Source organism: Antennarius striatus, chromosome 3, assembly GCF_040054535.1.
Source record: "Antennarius striatus isolate MH-2024 chromosome 3, ASM4005453v1, whole genome shotgun sequence".
NCBI classification, from domain to species: Eukaryota; Metazoa; Chordata; class Actinopteri; order Lophiiformes; family Antennariidae; genus Antennarius; species Antennarius striatus.
Genome location: NC_090778.1, coordinates 11963559 through 11982610, shown reverse-complemented (window position 1 = coordinate 11982610; position 19052 = coordinate 11963559). Strand labels below are relative to the sequence as shown.

The window sequence follows — 19052 nt, the reverse complement described above, 5'->3', positions numbered from 1 at the left end:
ATGGGGGAGAGTGCATCTATAGATTTCAATCAAAGCTGTGCTGACATGTCTTCTGACTGTGTGCCATGTCAGACAACATTCCAGGCATGGTTGCTTAGGAGTGATCAGAGCTGTCACTGTAAGACTGATTTCGATTATTTCCTTTAAGGTAATAGACTTTCAAACTCTTTAAGGTCAAATTTCTTCTCTCTCCAAATCAAATGAACACGTCCACTGTGAACATGTAATACATAAATTGCTCCAGTTTAAAGATAAAATTACAGACATAAGCTCAGCATCAAGGCATCAAGCATGATGAAACATGTTATTGTTTAAAGAACTTATTTAAGTTTTCAATGCGAATTTTGTTGATTCTCATCCAGTTCAGCTTGAAAGATTATTGTATTGTTATAGAACTGCATTTGACAAAACAGAAAACAAAACATGAGTTGATGCAGCAGCATCTATTTAAAAGAAGAGAAGAAACAGTCAACTTCTAGACTTGTAGTCTACCTCAGATTTGAATTGCCTTTTGATACATGTTTGTGCAGTCACCTAATTTTCTGCAATCACATAGCAAAGCATGCAAATGAATTTGTGCTTCTTGGTATGCAGTCAGTGTACAGACGCATATTTAAATGTGTGTCCTCAAATCGATGTTAGACTCCCAAGATCAATGGGAGCAAATAAAACAGTACAAAGTGAGTTCAGACATGAATAGTTTAGTCAGCATTGTTTTTCAATTGAGTACATCACACCAGAACCCTGAAGTGGGACATTAGCTTCCAGTGTAGTAGCATGTTCTATGTTCATGTTCTAAAATAAGGACGTATATCTGGTAGCATTCATTCCTTGCTTCATTCCTTCATTCCTTCATTCATTCACTCACTCACTCACTCACTCACTCACTCACTCACTCACTCACTCACTCACTCACTCACTCACTCACTCACTCATTTATTAATTTTCTTCCTACTTATCCAAAGTTACAGGTCATGGGTTCTGCTGAGGACACCACAGTGGTGCAGTGGGTAGTGGTTGTTGCCTCACAGCTTTCTGTGCAGTTTGTATGTTCTCCTTGTGTCAGTGTGGGTTGTCAAAGGGGTTGTCCGGCTTCCTCCCATCACCAAAATACGCAATTTCTGTGAATTACTCACTAAAAAATTGTTTTCTATGCGCTGGTGATGCATCCAGGGTGTACCACACCTCTCACTGGTAGCAAGCTGGAATTGGCTTCACCTGTGACCCGGATAAGTGGCTAAAGACAAGGCGATTACGGTTCTGCTTCTCCTATCTCAGCTGACAACAGGCAAGACGTTGGGTACATCCCAGATGAGACGCCAGCTCACTGCAAGGCCACATAAAAGCCAAACAACCATTCATGCTCACACTACGGACAATTTAGGTGATCAGTTCTGATGCATTTACAACCTTAAGTCACGCTACTCACTCATGTGAAAGAGACCAAACAGGTGGAGTTGCAGATGTTTTCAATTCAAGCCTATAAATTCTGAAACACTGGTCACTTGTTCTAAAGTACTTCCTTATTCTACAGTTCTGTTGCAGTTCAGTCTGTAATAGTGTGCCCCTCCCATGGACTGCTAAAGCCTGACATTACTGTGTGGGTTGTGGTCGTCATAGTTTTACTGGATTTGATGTGTAAATTTAGTGTCTTATAAAGTGTGCATATGAATTTTTTTAAAAATCACTATGTAATTATATTCAGTATACTTACTTAAAGGGACAGTATAGTTAAGTTTAAGTGACATATATGTTGTTCATCATTATGAAATATAGAAGAAAAAATAAATTTTATAAGTGTAACATCATCCCTTTGGTAAGAAAAACTTAAAATCTGCGTCACGTGGGCGTCACACGTCACTAGCGCCCAACATAGCTTGGCAGCCATAAGAAACAATGCAGTCCATGACGCGATTAACTCCAAAAATATCATAGTTAAATATCAGACGCCCACGTGACCACTGAATATGGAAAGCTGCTGCGGCACAGATTTTAAGCTTTTCTTACCAAAGGGATGATGTTACACAAATAAAATTTATTTTTTCTTCTATTTTTCATAATGATGAATAACATACTGTATATTTCACCTAAAATTAACTTTAATGTCCCTTTAATAAAATGCAGAAACTGCATTAAAAAACCTTGGAGCTGCTGTTGATTACACCATATTTACACTTAGTTGTATTGTGTAAAAGTTTGTGTACAGAGGCTTAACATCTTTGTATGTCATGTGATCATGACTGTGATGTTAAACAGTTTAAAAATAGTTTCATGCTTATTAATTTAACCTTTAAACAATGTGTCTCATACGGAGCCCCAAAGGAAGGCCTTTAGGGGCTCCGTATGAGACAGATCCGCAAGATTTTTCTCTCCATGAAACCTAAAGGGCTCTGTAGGTCTCAGTTATAACCATATATTTAAATAGTTAATGTTTATTTCATTATAAGTCATAAATGGAAGACCAAAGTAAACATTCACAACTTAAATGTGGTGTTTTATTGCTGTTTGGGTTTTTTCCACCATGATAAACAATTATATAACATTTGTTCGGGTATTTCTTATATACACTGCAAAGATGACAAGGTACGAATGGAGAGTTAAAATGTATAATTAAAACAACTTTTTTTACTAAAAAATCACCATCAATCATAAAATAAACAGTTCAATATTTCTCAAAATGTACATCAATAAGCACAAATTCACATATATGCTCTACTATTTGCACACGCTTGTGATCAGACATCATCCGACTATCGATTATTCACAAAAGAAAAATACTTATTCAGACATCGGCTCAAATCCCAGGTCAACATTGTCCTGTTTAGCCTTCAGGCCACAATGATTTACAGAATACAAAATTACAATTTTAAAAGTATAAAAAGTTAAACTTTTAAACGTTTTTACTTTGCCTCCAGGACAACCTTTGTTTTCCACCGTACATACAGCTTTGTTGCGGAGCTATAATTAGTAATTCACCTGTGCCTGTCACACAATACATGGTGAGAGTTTGGCTTCGGTTTGACTGGTATATTTACAAAATGTGCAAACCTTCGTATATGTATTGTATGTCTGTGTATATATATATATATATATATATATATATATATATATATATATATATATATATATATATATATATATATATATATATATATAATAACCATTACTTTAATTGTCCCTCTTGGGGAAATTATTTTTACACATCACACTTTGCATGTACTGTATATGTTAATTTCACACACAGCGGTTACAGGCCCCAGAACACAGCACACACTAGGGGCCTGTAGGCATGCAGTTAGTATAGAGAGGACATACAGAGGTACAAGGAGGCAGAGTGATGGGTCGCGCCCCAATGAGCATCTTGTAGGGGGGATGGCGCCTTGCTCAAGGGCGCCTCGGCAGTGGCTGGGAGCTGACCTGACGCCTCCCACCGTGGGCTCACACTCCGATGGTTCTTCTGGCGGGAGCTGGATTCGAACCCCAGATGGCTGGGCAATCCTGTCTTCAACACGTTTTGCTCTCCCGCTGAGCCACTGCCGCCCACCATATATAAAAGCTCAAATCTCGATTCCACTAAATGAAACAATCAAAATGACGTATTCTGAGGTCTAAAGACGTTTCCTAACATGATGTCTGGACACATTCTTCATATATTTTATCACAACCACCTCTCTCCCAGCAGTCTCTCATTTTTCTTCCATACTCTATTTCTTTGCTTCCGCATAAATTTCATTGATTTTCTCCTGGTACATCTTTACAACAATGGGCCTCCGTAGTTTCATGGTGGGCCCTGCACAGACAAAAACAGAAAAACAAGTTAGTTCAGTTTTAATCTCACAATAGAGACTCAGCTCTTACTGATGGATACCTGCAGTCAAAAGCTGCAGTCTGTGGTTGGATTGCTGACATCAGTAAGGGAGATATCAGACTGCTGTCTAATGAGTGTGACTGGAATGTTATCTTTCATGAGATCCAGTTACGAGGCATGCCGCCAGAGTTTTGATTAAAATCTATTTAAAAAGCTCCACTTTTATTGCTAAATGTCATTCATAAAAAGGAGTCAAAACAGAGCTGCAATGACTCACCCAGTTCTCCTCCAGTGACAGAGAATTCTCGCTCCAGGATCACCCACTTCTGAACTCTCTGGGCATTGGATGTGGCTCTGGCATTGACGCGATCCAAGCCCTCCTGAATGGCTTTGTAGATGGCTGGTTCCTTGCTGGCTATGATCTCTGACACCTTCGTCGCTGTGACACCATGCTGCTGGCAGAAATCCAAAGCCTCGGGGCTCAGATCATCAGTTGGCTCACCGTTCTCATCTATGTCACACTGAGGAAACAGAGAAGTGTAATTGCTGTGTTTGTTTTGCATTATTTATTTAGTAGGTGCTTATTTCTGCGGGAATGCAGGCTGTATTACTTTAAGAGTGAGCAGCATGGAGAGGAACTTGAGCTTGTCTCCAAGCAGCATGGCATTGCTGATGATGGGCACCTCCGCCTTCAGCGCATCCTCAATGGGCACAGGAGGGATGTTCTCTCCACCGGCTGTGATGATCAGTTCTGTTGAGAAAAAAAAAAGACAATGACATTATTGCTTGTGTTGTTTTCCAAGATTTATGTGGCTTGTGTGTCTTCACAAGCACAATAAACAGGACACTGATATCCAGATATCCGTTTTCAGCCACTGCTCCTTATTAACAATCACTGGGGGACGGGGATCTCACAAGCCTATTGGCTTCCATCCGTCAGCCCTTTTTTTCGGATGTTGTTGTTAATATTGTAAATGTCACGAAGGTGTGAAGTCTGCTATATTAACATGTCTGAAAAAATAAACTAAATAAACTAAAACATTATCAATGTATAAAGTATGTAGGTTCAGAGTGGAGGAGGAGTTGCCTGAGGACATCCTCCTGGGGAGGTTTTGTGAACAAAAGAGACTCCGGAAGGAAAGATTTTATCTCTTTGTTAGCTTGGGAACCCTTTCTAGAACGTTGAGGTTTGTATTACTGTGTTATGTGTGAGTGTTGTTATTGTAGTTGTGATTATCAGTTCAGCTGACATGACCTCTGGTGGCCTCCAGGTCTCTTTCTCTCTATCTCTATCTCTATCTCTATCTCTATCTCTGTCTCTCATTCTGTCTGTCTGTCTGTCTGTTTCTGTCTCTCTCTACACAACCGGTCTAGGCAGTAGTCCTCCCACCCTGATGACTTCAATTACAGTTTGATGCTTTTACAAAAAATTTTTTTTTTAATGTCATTTTATTTTTGCTTGTTGAGTCTGTGGTTTTTTAAAATTAATTTCTACAAATAAAAGTGTCGTCCTGTGGTTTCCAATGAAGGGTTCACGCCTCTTGAATGTGACTAGAAGGGGATGATTTATTGAAGTAGGAATAATTATTTTTGAGACTTGATTCTTGTGTTGCATTTGATCACTTTTTCAAAAGTCTAAAACCATCATTTTTATGATGTAATAGAATATAATCACTGCTGGTGTCACCTTTAACAGCTGTTCTATGTTCTTTTATGTTATTAAACAGAAACTGCCCACGCTAACAAAGCTCTATTGTTGTTAGCTAGGATAATATATCTGTGTTAATGTACAGTCTGCAGACAAATGAAACTGCAGTACTAGGTTCAGGATAGTTCAGACACAGCCATTAATACACAGCGTAAACATTAGAGAACAGTGACGACTGATTTCCAACAGCAATCTAAATCTAATATAATCCATATTCATAGAGCAGATTTATGTGCCTGTTTATCAGTACTGGCCTAATAATCCAATGACAATCAGTTTCTAAAGGTAAAGCTTACAAGGTAGAAATACCTCAAACCTGGATTTCAGTAGGATTTACTATGACATATACATAATACTGAATAAATGTATTCTGATTCTTTGTATTACTCTCTTTGTTTAGACCTACAGAACATACAGTAATGTACAGGTAATAGGAAATGCTTCTTTCATGCCAAAGTGCTTCAAAATGTCCCTTTAGATGCTTGTTTGTCAAACATTACCCTTGATCCTTCCTGTGATGTACAGGAACTCATGGTGATCAAGTTTTCCCACATCTCCGGAGTGAAGCCATCCATCTTGATCAATGGCCTCTGCTGTTTTGTCAGGCATGTTTAGGTAGCCCATGAAGACGTGCCTACCCCAGAAACATATCTCTCCATTCCCATCCTGATCTGGCTTGTCCAGCTTCGTCTTACAGCCTGGCATCACCTTTCCACAGCTGGAAAGACATAACAAGAAACACAATCATTAGATCCTGATATATGAGACTGACTCACGCTGCACGTGCAACCCACGCTGCAGATAAGTACAGAAATAAGTCAACATAATATCAGTAAAATATCGTTCATTCATTCATTTTCTGAACCACTTCCTCTGCTTTCGCGGGTCACAGGAGTTGCTGGAACCTATCCCAGTGGACTTACAGGCGGTCAAGTAGCCAGCGCATCAGTAAAATATCAACAACGAAAAACAATCATCCAAAACATGTCAATTTTACAATTACAATCAAACCTGTCTAATATTTGATTCAGAATGTATTGGTTCACAGAATTTATTGGACTATGTAAACATTTAAAAATGAATGATTGTCAATTTGTCAACTATGTGATTAGAATTATTAAAACTATTATTATTATTATATACAGTATATAATAGTAATAATAATAATAGTAATAATAACAATAATTATAATAATAATATTCCCAGAAAGACACATCAAGTATAAAGGCAGCAGATGAAGGGAATCTAGCTGCAACATTTTATGCACCTCACTAAAATAAAAAATAAATCCTTTTAATTTAGGATGAAATATTTGTCCATCTCACATTGGACAGTTAAAAATGAATATATCTTAAAAACATTCTTTCAACACCCGAGTTTTGCCAAGGCTTTCTGTGTTCGTTGTTAATGTAGCCTCCAGCTGCTCAGGCTGTCAGCAGAGAGCTTTGTAACCTCATTTATTTATACTTTCACACAGACAGACTTTTTTTCATTTATAGTCTCACATAATCGCAGATAAGATGACAGAATGTGGAATTCCTCTTTAAAAGTAAAATTGTCTTATTGTGTTTGGCGAGAAAACCATTGTGTTGGCTTTTTCTAGGAACATGTAAACAGTTTTAATAATGTTCAAGAAAAACCTCAAAGGGCAGCACATCTCCGATTACAGTCAGTGAGGACAGAATACCTGCATGTCGCTTGTTGACGTGGCTCTGTGCTCGAGTGTGTAAGCATTTATCTGTCTTGTTATGTAATGAGGGTTTTCTGACCTTTTGAAGTGAACATTTGAGACGTCTTACCCTTTCATCAGCATTTAGTACATGCTCACTTGATTCTATTCTATTCTTAAGTGATTGTGACTTGCTCCATAACTTTGCTGACCTTGTGATGCGGTATTGGTCATTGCTGGAGACGGTGTGTGGTCCTGAGCTTTCACTCATGCCGTATATCTCCACCAAAGGGATGTTCAGGCTCATGAAGTACTCCAAAGTTTCTTTGGTGATGGGTGCGGCGCCCGTGACGCAGAGCTTACAACGGTCTAAACCCAAAATGGCGCGCACCTTTTTAAAGACCAGAGTGTTCGCCAGAGTGAAGCCCCAAGGTACCAGATTCTCCCTGAAAGACACCAAAGATTAAACAAAAGTTATCCCCAAAGTTTACGTACATTTGAGATGATTTTTTAACAATTAAGAACCAAGCATAAACTGAAGCATCACCACAACGGCATGTTCATTTCACTCATTGGTCCACAAAAGACACTAAACAGAGAGACGGACATGAAACTGTCACAAACATCCATAATTGAATTAAGATTACTCAACTTTTTATCTAGATATTTTACACAGACGATATTTGTGTTTTTTACTTAAATATCTCAACAACTATTGAGTGGATTCTATGAACTTTGTTGAAAATATTCATGTTTATCTGGGGATGAATTTCAAACATTTTGTAAATTCCCTGGACATCTAGCACCTCCATCACATCAAGATTTCAAATTGTCCAACAGTCTGATGCATACGGAAGCAATTCAATTCAATTCATGCATGTCAGTCATAAATGGATATTTCTTATACTTAAAATTATTAAACTTTATTCAGTAATCAGATTTGATGCGACAAAGTAATGAATAAACGGAACAAAAGTCTGACTAATTGAATTCTGATGAAGCATTGATCAATACTCACCCATTCATTGTACTATAGTTATACTGGAGGCCTATGGACTTGGCCCATTCGGCTATTCTCCTCTTCAGGGGCGACGCCTTTGCACCAGCAATTTTCATTTTCTCATGCATCTTCTCCCAAACACGGGGAACACCCAAGAAACATGTCGGACGAGCCTCTCTCAGCGTGGTTGCTAAGGAGCCCTGTAAAAGTGAAAGAGTGTAGCATCACCGTGGGTCTCCATCCTTTTTTCCACAATGACAGCAGTAGTCATCGTTACCTTGAGGGCATCTGGCTCTGCAAAGTATGTGGTGACAGCATAACAAATGCACATCCACATGTCAAACATCTGGGCTGCCACGTGGCTGAGCGGCAGGTAGCTGACCACCACCTCCTCGCTTTTTATAAGATTGACCACAGATATCGCCACACGTGCCGTCCATGTCAGCTGCACAATAAAAAATGAAAGAAGTCATCATTAACTTTTCATTCAAAATTTTCCTGAATTTTCACAACACAATTTGCAAACTATCCAGTGTACAAAGTCATACTTTGAGTTGACAGGGGGATTTGTACTGGTGAAATTTTCTGTTCATACAGAAAGATAATTTTACTTAGAAAACATCATGAACTTACACCATATAAGTTTTTTTCAGCAAAAAGGGAATAAATAACTTAACATAACTTTTAAAATAATGGATAAAGGTTTCTTGATCTAATTTAAAATGCAGGTAATTGCAGACATATCTGAAGTCTAACTAATTCCAATCTTTGTGCAATCTGCAAAGACAGACGGAATAATTGGGGAAAAAGGTAAAAAAAAAATCTGTTCTATTAACCAGCTTTGTGGTTGAGTCTGAACTGAACAAATTCAGCTGTCTGGAAGTGAGATGTGTCTTAACACGCACTGGAGCGTTCATGACAGCTTTATTACCATTTGAGACAGATCAGCTTTTGAGCAAGATGAGGCCAGAGCAGCAGCTTAGTAATATATTAAATATTTCTTTCATTTTTCAAGCAAAAATGCAAACAGTATTGAATATTTGTTCATTCTAGTTTTGGAATCGGCTTTCCTTATTTGTGTGTCATTACAAATTGATGTCTTTCCAAAACATTTGTTGAGGTCATATTAAACCCGGGAAAGGACGATTTACAGATTTTAGATTGGTTCGATCAGCTGCCAATTTAGAATGGTTTAAAAGAAAAAAGAATGGTTTTCGTTGTGTGAAAACAATAGGACACAGTCTTGTGTGGAGGACTCACATTGTCGTGACTCAACATGACTCCTTTAGGGTTACCGGTTGTTCCAGAGGTATAGATGAGAGTGCAGCACTCGTTCGCCCGAAGGCTGTCGATCACAGCATCCAGCTGCTCCTCGGGAACATCCTCTCCAAGCTTCATGAACTCTTCCCACTGTATGAATACAGACAACATGTTTCAAATAAGTTACATCCAAATCCATCCAAATCTCTTATTTTATAAGTTCAAAACATGTCAATGAAACGCAGCACACAGTCAGCATGTTTGGTGGGTGAACATACCGTATACAAGAACGGTTCCTTCTGTTGCACCTCGCCTTTATACTGGACAATCGCCTTCAGATGAGGTAGTTGATCTTTGACCTGTTGAAGGTACGTAAAGTAATCCATGAGGATGAATTCTCTGTTGGCGTAACGTTTTCACAGGCAGTGTCAGGGCTGGGGGTGCTCACCTGTAGGATTTTGTCGAGCTGTTTCTGGTTCTCCACAACCAGGATGTTAGCCTCGCAGTTGGAGGCCACATACTGACAGGCTTCAGGTGAGTTGGTGGTATAGATTCCGGTGGCCAAACCACTATGGCACAAAATCATACAGTGGAAAATGACCTTTTTGAAAGTAGGGAGTAAATAGCAAGAAGTAAACCCCCTCAATTCTTTGTGACATCTGACATGACATGAGGACAGACACACAGATTGACTTCACCGACAGCGATAAATGAGTATTGTCAGGTAAAAGCACTAAAAGATCCTTTAACGCATTCTCACCCGGCAAAGATGCATCCAACATCTGAGATGAACCACTCTGGGGAATTGAATCCCAGAATTCCAACACCATGGTACCGCTGCAGCCCCAACTATAAGAAGACAAGATGTTTGTGTTTTTAAAGAACATGTGTCTTTAACGGCGCAGGGACACAAGGCCGTTACTGCTGACCTACATCTGATCTCAGAATCTACCCCGCCTCATGAGACAAAAACCTGTCAGTGCAACAAGATCTGTAACACAAGCTGTGAACTTCACACACACACACACACACACACACACACACACACACACACACACACACACACACACACACACACACACACACACACACGTGTTCATTTTCAGTGGACGGTTCTCCCAACAGGGACAGGAAGTGGATTCTGAGGTACCATTTATTCAACACATTTCAGGAACTGGAGGCTTTGTATTGTTAGTAAAATATGAATTACATGATAGTTCATGCGAAGAATAGAATATAACACACACTGTAAGCCGATGTCATTGTTTTAGCTTTGTTTTGACACATTTGACTTTTAATTTAAAGAACTGACATTCTGCTCACCTTATTCATTTTTACATTCCTGATAAGGCTTCTGATACAGGTGCTGCTTCCTGTAGGCTATGAATTTTTTAAAAAATGAAGATGCTTCACATGCTTCACATGAGGACAGACACACCTGTAACCTCCTCTGGTAGAACAGAGGAGTTTACAGGTAGGTCCTTCCAGGAGAGGGTCACATGTTTGAGGGACTGGGAAAGGTCAAGACCACAGAGGTTCATGTTGCAGCTTCAGGGTCGGTCTGTTCAGGACAGTTGTGGGTTTGAAGCACCTTGAAGGTCTGTCCAGACCTCAGCAGAGGTGTCAGCTCATGTCTTCAATGTTCCACAGAGAACCGTCTCCACACCGCCTTCGTCTGATTACATCCAACATAACAATAGCGGCGTGACACCACCCCAATGTAAAGTTTCAGCGAGCATCAATAGCAGGTTGTAAACAATAAACAACATCTTTTACTTTCTTTCTTCCTTTATGCAGGATTTGTTCAGGGTTGTTTCTTATTTTACTACTATTGTTTTCTGAAAGTGAATTCCTTCTTTGCGTGAATCTCATTTGGATTTTGTGTGAGTGTGATTATTTTTTTAATTTTTTTTTTTTTTTTTGTGAATAAACGTGCTTTTAAAAATCAAATCAAAATGTATTTATTTCTGCAGCTACTGAAAGCAGTACGTTAGTACAGTACATTACACAACAGATCAACACAATCAGGTGCGTGGAGGAAACTGTAAATACCGTCGCTCTTTAAACCCATCAGGCTGCTGAGCGCGCACGATTTACGGAGTCCCGCCACGCCCGGCCACGCCCACCCATTCAGGACATTTCTCTGGTTTAGGATGGCCAAGAAGGTCAGACACACAGGCGCTAAACCGCATGCCTTCACCATCCTATGAAAAAATATCCCCAGCCAGCCAAGCCTCCGTTGATCGATGCGTAAAAGCGCATGGTGTCACTCCGCACATTTCTACCTGCGCTACAGGGATCGCGGGTTTAGCGCAACACCTTCGATCCAGTCAGGATGCAAACAAACGTACCTTGAGGAAACTTTTGGCGGCCGCCCGGCACTGGTTGTAGTACTGTCTGAACGTCACCGTCACCCACTGGCCCTCCTTCTTGTAAGCCATGGCCGGGTGATCCCCGTAGTCCTCCAGCGTCTCCAGGAACATCTGATGGACGGTGATGGGAGTGTTCGAAGCCACACCTGAGCCGTCCATTCTCAGCCTGACCGCCGAGTGTCTGTCGGTGGTCCAGAGCTGCTCGGCGGGGGCCAAAGTAGCGGCTGCGCTCGCCGCCGTCAGAGGGACCACCCTCGGCTCCTCTGCGATGGGACAACAGGGACAGCCGCGGTTACCAGCCATCGATACGGAATGCAGGTGGTGCAGGTAACAAGAGGATATTAAGCCGTCACCCGAGACAAACCAGGAAGTAGGGGAAGTGTTTCTTACCAATCAGGTTTTGTCGGACGCACTAACGTTGTTTTACGCGTCAAACAATGGACGTGTTAAACACAGGCTGTGCGTAAAAATGAACAGAAGCCATCTTTAAATTCTCTTATCCCATAATGTACTTTTATAATTGTCATTAATTTGTCAAACCAGTGGATTTTTATTGACTACGCAGCCAAACCACATCGACATAAAATAAATAAATATCAAATTTAAAAAGTCCACATTGAAAATGTGGCGGGCCATTTATGCGTAAAAACTCAGTCTTTGTTTATAGTGCTTGAGGGGGTGTACAGTATTATCACTTGAATCTTTGTTTTTCTGGTTCTCAACTTAGGTTTTTTTTTATTAGAGTCCTAAAGTTTATACATGTATACAGTAAATTTGCTGCAAATGCACCTGGGGGGATAGTCTTCATCTCATGGAACGCTGTATTTATGTGCAATGACAATAAACTTCATTCATTAATTCATCGTAATGTCTGTACTGTTTACTCGTGTTTTGCTTTTTCTCTTCTTTGTGCTTTTGCTTGTTTTATTGTACGGAAATGCAGATAATTAAAGTGATGACGTTTAACCAGCATTACCTGACAAATTAAAAGAATTTGTTGTAACAGAGAAACAAGCAAACATTATTTCTGTGCGACTGTAATGTTTGTAACTTGAATAAGTAATAAATTAAGAGTTATTTAATATTAAGGAGTAATTATATTCATTTTACATAACACTGAGTTACATTTAGTTAGATTTTATATCTGATCTTTTGATCACAGCCATTATGCCCATTTGAAAAATGAGTGACGTTTGACACCCCCGCATGGAATAAAAATTAATAGAATAAAAAGTATTCCATTAAATAATACTAACTTTATATGTGAATCAACAATAAAAATATCTATGCTGCAGACTACTGAACTGTGAGGAAAGCTAATGTTTCACTAGAGATACTCAGTCAAAAACATTGTCTATGGAGGACAAACAGCAACCGAAATGTTATTTCACAGAACAGACATATATGTCACCATATTGTCTCAGGAGTTCTGCTTCATGAACCTGTCAGTAAATAGGCGTTATTTGATTTCCATCACTTTAAACACATTATTGCTTTTTGACTTTAAAATCCCAGGTGTAGAGGAGGGCAGAGGGGGAGGAGCTTTTCTAAAGCATTTATATTTATTTTACAGGTGACAGAGAATTAAAAAGTGTGTCAGATCAACATACATCCATCCATCTTCTAATCACCACTTTATCTGCCATAGCGGGTCAAAGGGAACTGGAACCTATCCCAGCTCGCTTAGGGCGTGAGGCGGGGGAAACTCCAGGCACGACGCCAGTGCACCGCGGAACTACACAGAGACGGACAACCACGCACACTCGCACTCACACACTACGGGCAATTTGGAATGGCCAATCAACCTGAAGCACATGTTTTTGGGAGGAATCCGGAGAACCCGGAGAACACCCACGCAGACACGGGGAGAACATGCAAACTCGGCACAGAGTGGGACTCGAACCCGGAACCACCTTGCTGTGCGGCGACAGCGCTACCCACTGCACCACCATAATAAAGAAAAAATTCTGAGACTTGCAGGAAGAATTATGTCAAGTCAATCAATAAATCGATCGATCGATCAGTCGATCAATTTAGAACGACTGATAAGTGGTGTGTTGTGTTTTTTTAAAGGTATGCATTTTAATTGTGAGAAAATGGATGGTTTACTGACGATGTTTTAGATTTCCAAAGAAAACTATGTTTTTGGAGAATTGTTTGACTTTTGAAAAAGAAGGTTCTGGGTTTGAGTCCTTTGTGTGTGGAGTTCATATGTTCTCCCCGTGTCTGCTGGGGTTCTCTCTGGGTTCTCTCTGGGTTCTCTCTGGGTTCTCTCTGGGTTCTCTCTGAGTTCTCCCAGCGACTCCCAAGTCGAAAATCGGCTGAAGAAGTGACAATTACAGTTGTCTTATCTAGAAAATGGATACTAGACATGTTTGTTTTTTAGGTTTGCAGGACATTACCTCCCTCACGCTGTTAATTAGATGACATTTAACACCTACACCAAAACTCCAACTGTTTGCAGTTTGTGAGATGTAGTCGCCATCGTGTGGTGAACATGAGGTTCTGAAGGCCTCTGCTGATAATAATAAGCGCTCCAAATTTATCTTCACCTCTACAGAGTTCATTTTAGCTCACAAAAGTAGTGCACCATGGGATGCGCTTCAGCAAAAATTTGTGCATCCCAACATGACATTTATGCATCCCAAAAGTAATAACAGAATATACAACAGAAACCTTATACGCAAGGATTGAGTTTTGCCAATAGTACAATATAAAAACTAAACAAAATTTTAATTTTTATGATTTTATTAATACTAACGTCATAACTGTCTCAGTAAAAAGGAAAAACCGGGAAAATTACATATTATTTTTATTAAAATGTTACAGCCTTGTAGTCATTTTTAAAAAAAACAGTGTAAGAAATGAAGAATGTCTGACGATCGTGTGTCCCTGTCAAAAAATGTGTGTCAAAGACGCAAGGACACATGCAAACGCGAACACTGCCTCTAATGCTGACAGACCTGGGATCTGGAGAGAACTGTGGTCAGGTAGGACACGGTTGGTGTACCAAGTCGTACAAATATACTTTGTGTTGAGTTTCCTTCTTATTTGATGTCACTTTCATGAACAACTTCTCTGTGGTATCTAAATGTCCACCAGAGGGAGTCGTTACGCTGATCAGGATATTAATTTGTTGGCATTGCGACTCGTTTTCTAAATACAGTACACCTTCGTTACTCGCTGTTAATGCGATCCAGGAACCACACACGAATAACGACTTCCACGATAGAGCGACAAACTAGTTATGTTATTATTTACTGTACTTTAAACGTTTTATGAACCCTGCCCATACTGATATTAAACCACCTTCTATCACCTTTTCCCACACTGTTATAGACTGTTTAAAGGGGTTTTGCGTCTCATGGAAGTGCGCTGCGTTCCTTGTCTCAAAACGCAGCGCACTACCGGATGCCATCAGCCAATAGAATGCGCGTACAGTATCACGTGACCGCCTACCAAAAATCCGCAATGAGGTGAAGTAACGAGCATTGATGCGCAAATGTGTGAGGGCACACTGTATAACCCTGCATGTTACCTCATGACACAGTCATCTCTGTTGTTGTTATCTTGGAGCACATGGTGTTTACATGTCGTGCAATGGATTTCGCTTGACATAACAGTGACCCAAAATATTATGACTACTTGAGAGTCTTAAAATCAGAGTCACCTTACTCCTTTATGGTTACAATTGCCTAGAGCACACTTTTGCTCTTTTTGATACAAAGTCATCAGTGTGAAAAAGATACTTTCACCCACAACAACTATATCTAAAAAACAACAACAACTACCTACCAAATTAAATTATTAAATGTTTACAGATGGACTAGACTAAACCAGGCATCATTACTAACATCATTGTCTCTTCTAAATGTCATATCTAATAAACCATTTTCAGATCCATGAAGTTGTTACAGTAGACCTCACTATGATGATATCAAAAGTAATTCTAAATAAAAAGAGGAAGAATGTCTCAAAATGTGTCCATCTGGGGACAGTTTCACAGATACTGTATTTCTGAGATTCTGAGATGTCACAGATCCACATTCTCTGCAAAAGGTGAAAATACCTCCCAACGTAGGACAACAATTCTTTTTCCCATTGGTGATTTTGATTTGATCAAAGTTACATTTTATATTTACACAGGTTGTCTTTGTTTAATGCTAATTCTTCCAGGTACAATTTAATATGAGATGCAAAACAAAAAAACAGAATAAATAAGGAGGGGATCTAATTTTAGTTTAATGACAATGTAGATTGTTATTCATCAAAGTCAAAGTCTAATCCAAAGACATAAAAAAAAAGTGGTTTCACTTCTTTGAATAGTTAAAAGATGTGTCACCTCTCACCCAAAAGGCTTTTTAAAGTCAGAGTCAAATTAACCTTCTGTGAGGTCGTCAACACACTGACTGACATGTTTAGAGTTGACTCACCCGGAACTGCTGTGGGTCTTTGAGGACAGAAATGTTTTCTTAAACTGAATTTGACTGTCATGTTTGTTGTTAGAATCAAAGTTTGTGATGGCAGTGAAACTGTCTGGGTAGAGACGACAGGATTGCATTGCATGGGGCTGAAAGGTGGTGTTCGCATGGTCCACTGCTGGTGTGGAAATAATCATTCCTGCACTCATTTTTACCCTCAAACTTTGCTGTGCTGTTTTCATCTCAGCCACTGTTTGTCCAGAAAGCATCTGCAGGGGTGTGTAGGTATCAAAGAGTAATGTCAACCCAGAATTAAGTTCATAACACTGATTTCCAATTAGGGTTGTGTGTAAGGCCGAGCAAAACCATTTGAAACAACTATTAAACTGGTCAGCTTAATTTAAAAGTACATTTCAGAGAATTAACCACCAAAAATAATCACTTTAAGTCATTGCATTAAAATTTTGTTTTTCTATTCCTGCAAAGAACTAATTGTTAGTAGAACAGGTTTAACTTTTACAAATATTGGCTTTACACTGTTTTGATCTTTTATTGTGATATAACATCTGTTCAAAACTCTTTCTACACAATGGATGTTTGTATTTTTGGTAAGTTTTCATCTCAGAAAGGTTCCTCTGTCTGACACACACTCCGACTCTTACCTGGTGAAAGTCCTTCGGGGGCCCCATCCAACTCGGGCAACCTGGCAGGTTCAGCCGGAGCCTGAGTGTTTGCGTTAGCTTCCTGGTTTTCTGACACTGGAGCTGTGCTGAAATCAATTGAGGGAGCGTTTCCATTAAGGATCAGAGTGGTTTGAATATTTAAGCTACTGGAGTCTGAGGCAGTCTGTGCATTTTCAGGAATGCTGTAAAACCAAATGAGAAGACAAGGATGAGCTGATATCCAGAGAAAGATAAACCTAATTTTAGATACATAAAAATCAAATGGTCAGAGAATCCAACACACATGATAGTCAGTTTGTTTTTTTATCATTTTACAAACCTCTCACCGACACCGTCTGTGAATGCACCACCGTTAATTTCCAAAGAATCTTGTAGGAGGCTCATCTTGTTTTAGCTGAAATAATACAAACAGAAGACCTTAAATGACTGAAGTAAAAGCAGTATTTAAACACTCCTGGCGTCCTCCATGGGTGTCCTCCACACAGATAAGATTATGTATTATCAAACAGCTCTTTTATATCAGACTGACTTTCACCAAAGTCATTGCAACACATCAAAGCCAATGACTTCCATTGGTAGTTATCAGGTGCAGTGGAGGTCTACATGTTGAAACTTGGATTGTTGCATCACAAAGCATTGACACATCGACATGGATGCACTGTTTATACTCTTTGCCCCAGATTGTGAGCAGCTCAGAGCCGCAGAGCATCTCAGTCCCTCATCTGAGGGAAAGCATCCAGACTGTAGTGAGCCTCTCTAATCACTCATATCTGCAGACCAGATTTTAAAATCATAGATAGATAGATAGATAGATAGATAGATAGATAGATAGATAGATAGATAGATAGATAGATAGATAGATAGATAGATAGATAGATAGATAGATAGATAGATAGATAGATAGATAGATAGATAGATAGATAGATAGATAGATAGATAGATAGATAGATAGATAGATAGATAGATAGACACTGACACACTTCTAGTTCAAAGGCTAACAGATGAAGATCTGCCACCCCAGCAGCTCCTGTGACCTCAGGTTTTCGAGATAATTTTCATCAAGATCACTCTCGACCAAAGTTCACACGACTTACAAAACCACAGTGTAGCAATATGAAATAGCAAAGCCTCTGCTCTGTATTGTGTAATTATCAATGAAAGTTCACTATACTGGAAGTAAAGTCAATTTCAGGCTTTTTACCTATTTTGATATGAAAATTACCCAGAAAATAAAAATACTTCACACCTAAAAATTTGTGTTTTTTAAATCGAATTTTCTTTTAAAAAATGAGCAGCAGAAGTCCTAAGGTGCGATTGGTTAACCGGAGTATTAGGAGTGGTTTAACTTCAGCAAATAATGATGTGATCCAGGAGAAAATAACTTATGTTCCCCATCGTTTTTTTATTCTTAATTTGATCCAATGATTGTAGAGGAGAGGTGACTGTCCTCAGTGACGATCAAACAATAAAAGTAAGGGAGCATGCTGTCATGAGGAATCCATCACGAGCGGTCACGTTTTTATCTCACAGCATTCATACCAGCCCAGGTAGACAGAGGCTGATGATGACATGGAGAATCCAAACCTGTTTAAACTTAAATGGTGTTCTTTGATTAATCACTAAAAATGAGTTGCAATGTGACTAACAGAAGACTTCCTGCCTGTGAATTCTTAAACAAGACATTTCCTGTCGAAACACAATACCTCAAGTCAAACACACAGAAATCAGACAATAACGGTCGCTACCTCTGTCATCCACCGTCGGGTGAAGATCAGACCTGGATCAGTTTGTCCGGTGCAGCTGTTGGACTGTCGCCCTTCAGAGAGAGAATCAGCCTACAGGAGGTTTGCATGCGTGGTTAGCAGATTCCCTGGCTCCCACGCCTCATCCACAGTCAAAGACTTACACAATCAGTCCTCTGAACACCTGCTGCACAGGTCTCATTAACCTGTTAAAGATACACTGGAAAAGTTGGCCAAAGGTTACGACTCTAGGTGACCCTGCTTTGTTTGTGGTAATCACAATAGCTGCTGGCGCTGGTGAGAGTCCAAAACATCTCGAGGTGTAAAGGTCACAGATCCTGTAAGGTTGTGTGATAACGCTGAGTAGTTTGGAGCCTTTATCACATTAA

The 19052-nt window shown here is 39.6% G+C and overlaps 1 protein-coding gene across 1 annotated transcript; it reads right to left on the bottom strand.

The window, feature by feature from the left end:
• Positions 1 to 3163: 3163 nt before the first annotated feature.
• Positions 3164 to 18829, bottom strand: LOC137592666 (long-chain-fatty-acid--CoA ligase ACSBG2-like). Its single transcript, XM_068310978.1, has 15 exons — positions 18667 to 18829; positions 17241 to 17315; positions 16901 to 17103; positions 11797 to 12080; positions 10206 to 10294; positions 9894 to 10014; positions 9724 to 9804; positions 9446 to 9595; positions 8463 to 8630; positions 8204 to 8385; positions 7398 to 7631; positions 6017 to 6234; positions 4420 to 4559; positions 4086 to 4329; positions 3164 to 3790 (listed from the first exon to the last, which is right to left on the bottom strand). The coding sequence occupies exons 2-15, from the start codon at positions 17303 to 17305 to the stop codon at positions 3705 to 3707; spliced, it is 2265 nt and encodes a 754-aa protein (XP_068167079.1). The 5' UTR covers positions 17306 to 17315; positions 18667 to 18829; the 3' UTR covers positions 3164 to 3704.
• Positions 18830 to 19052: the final 223 nt, after the last annotated feature.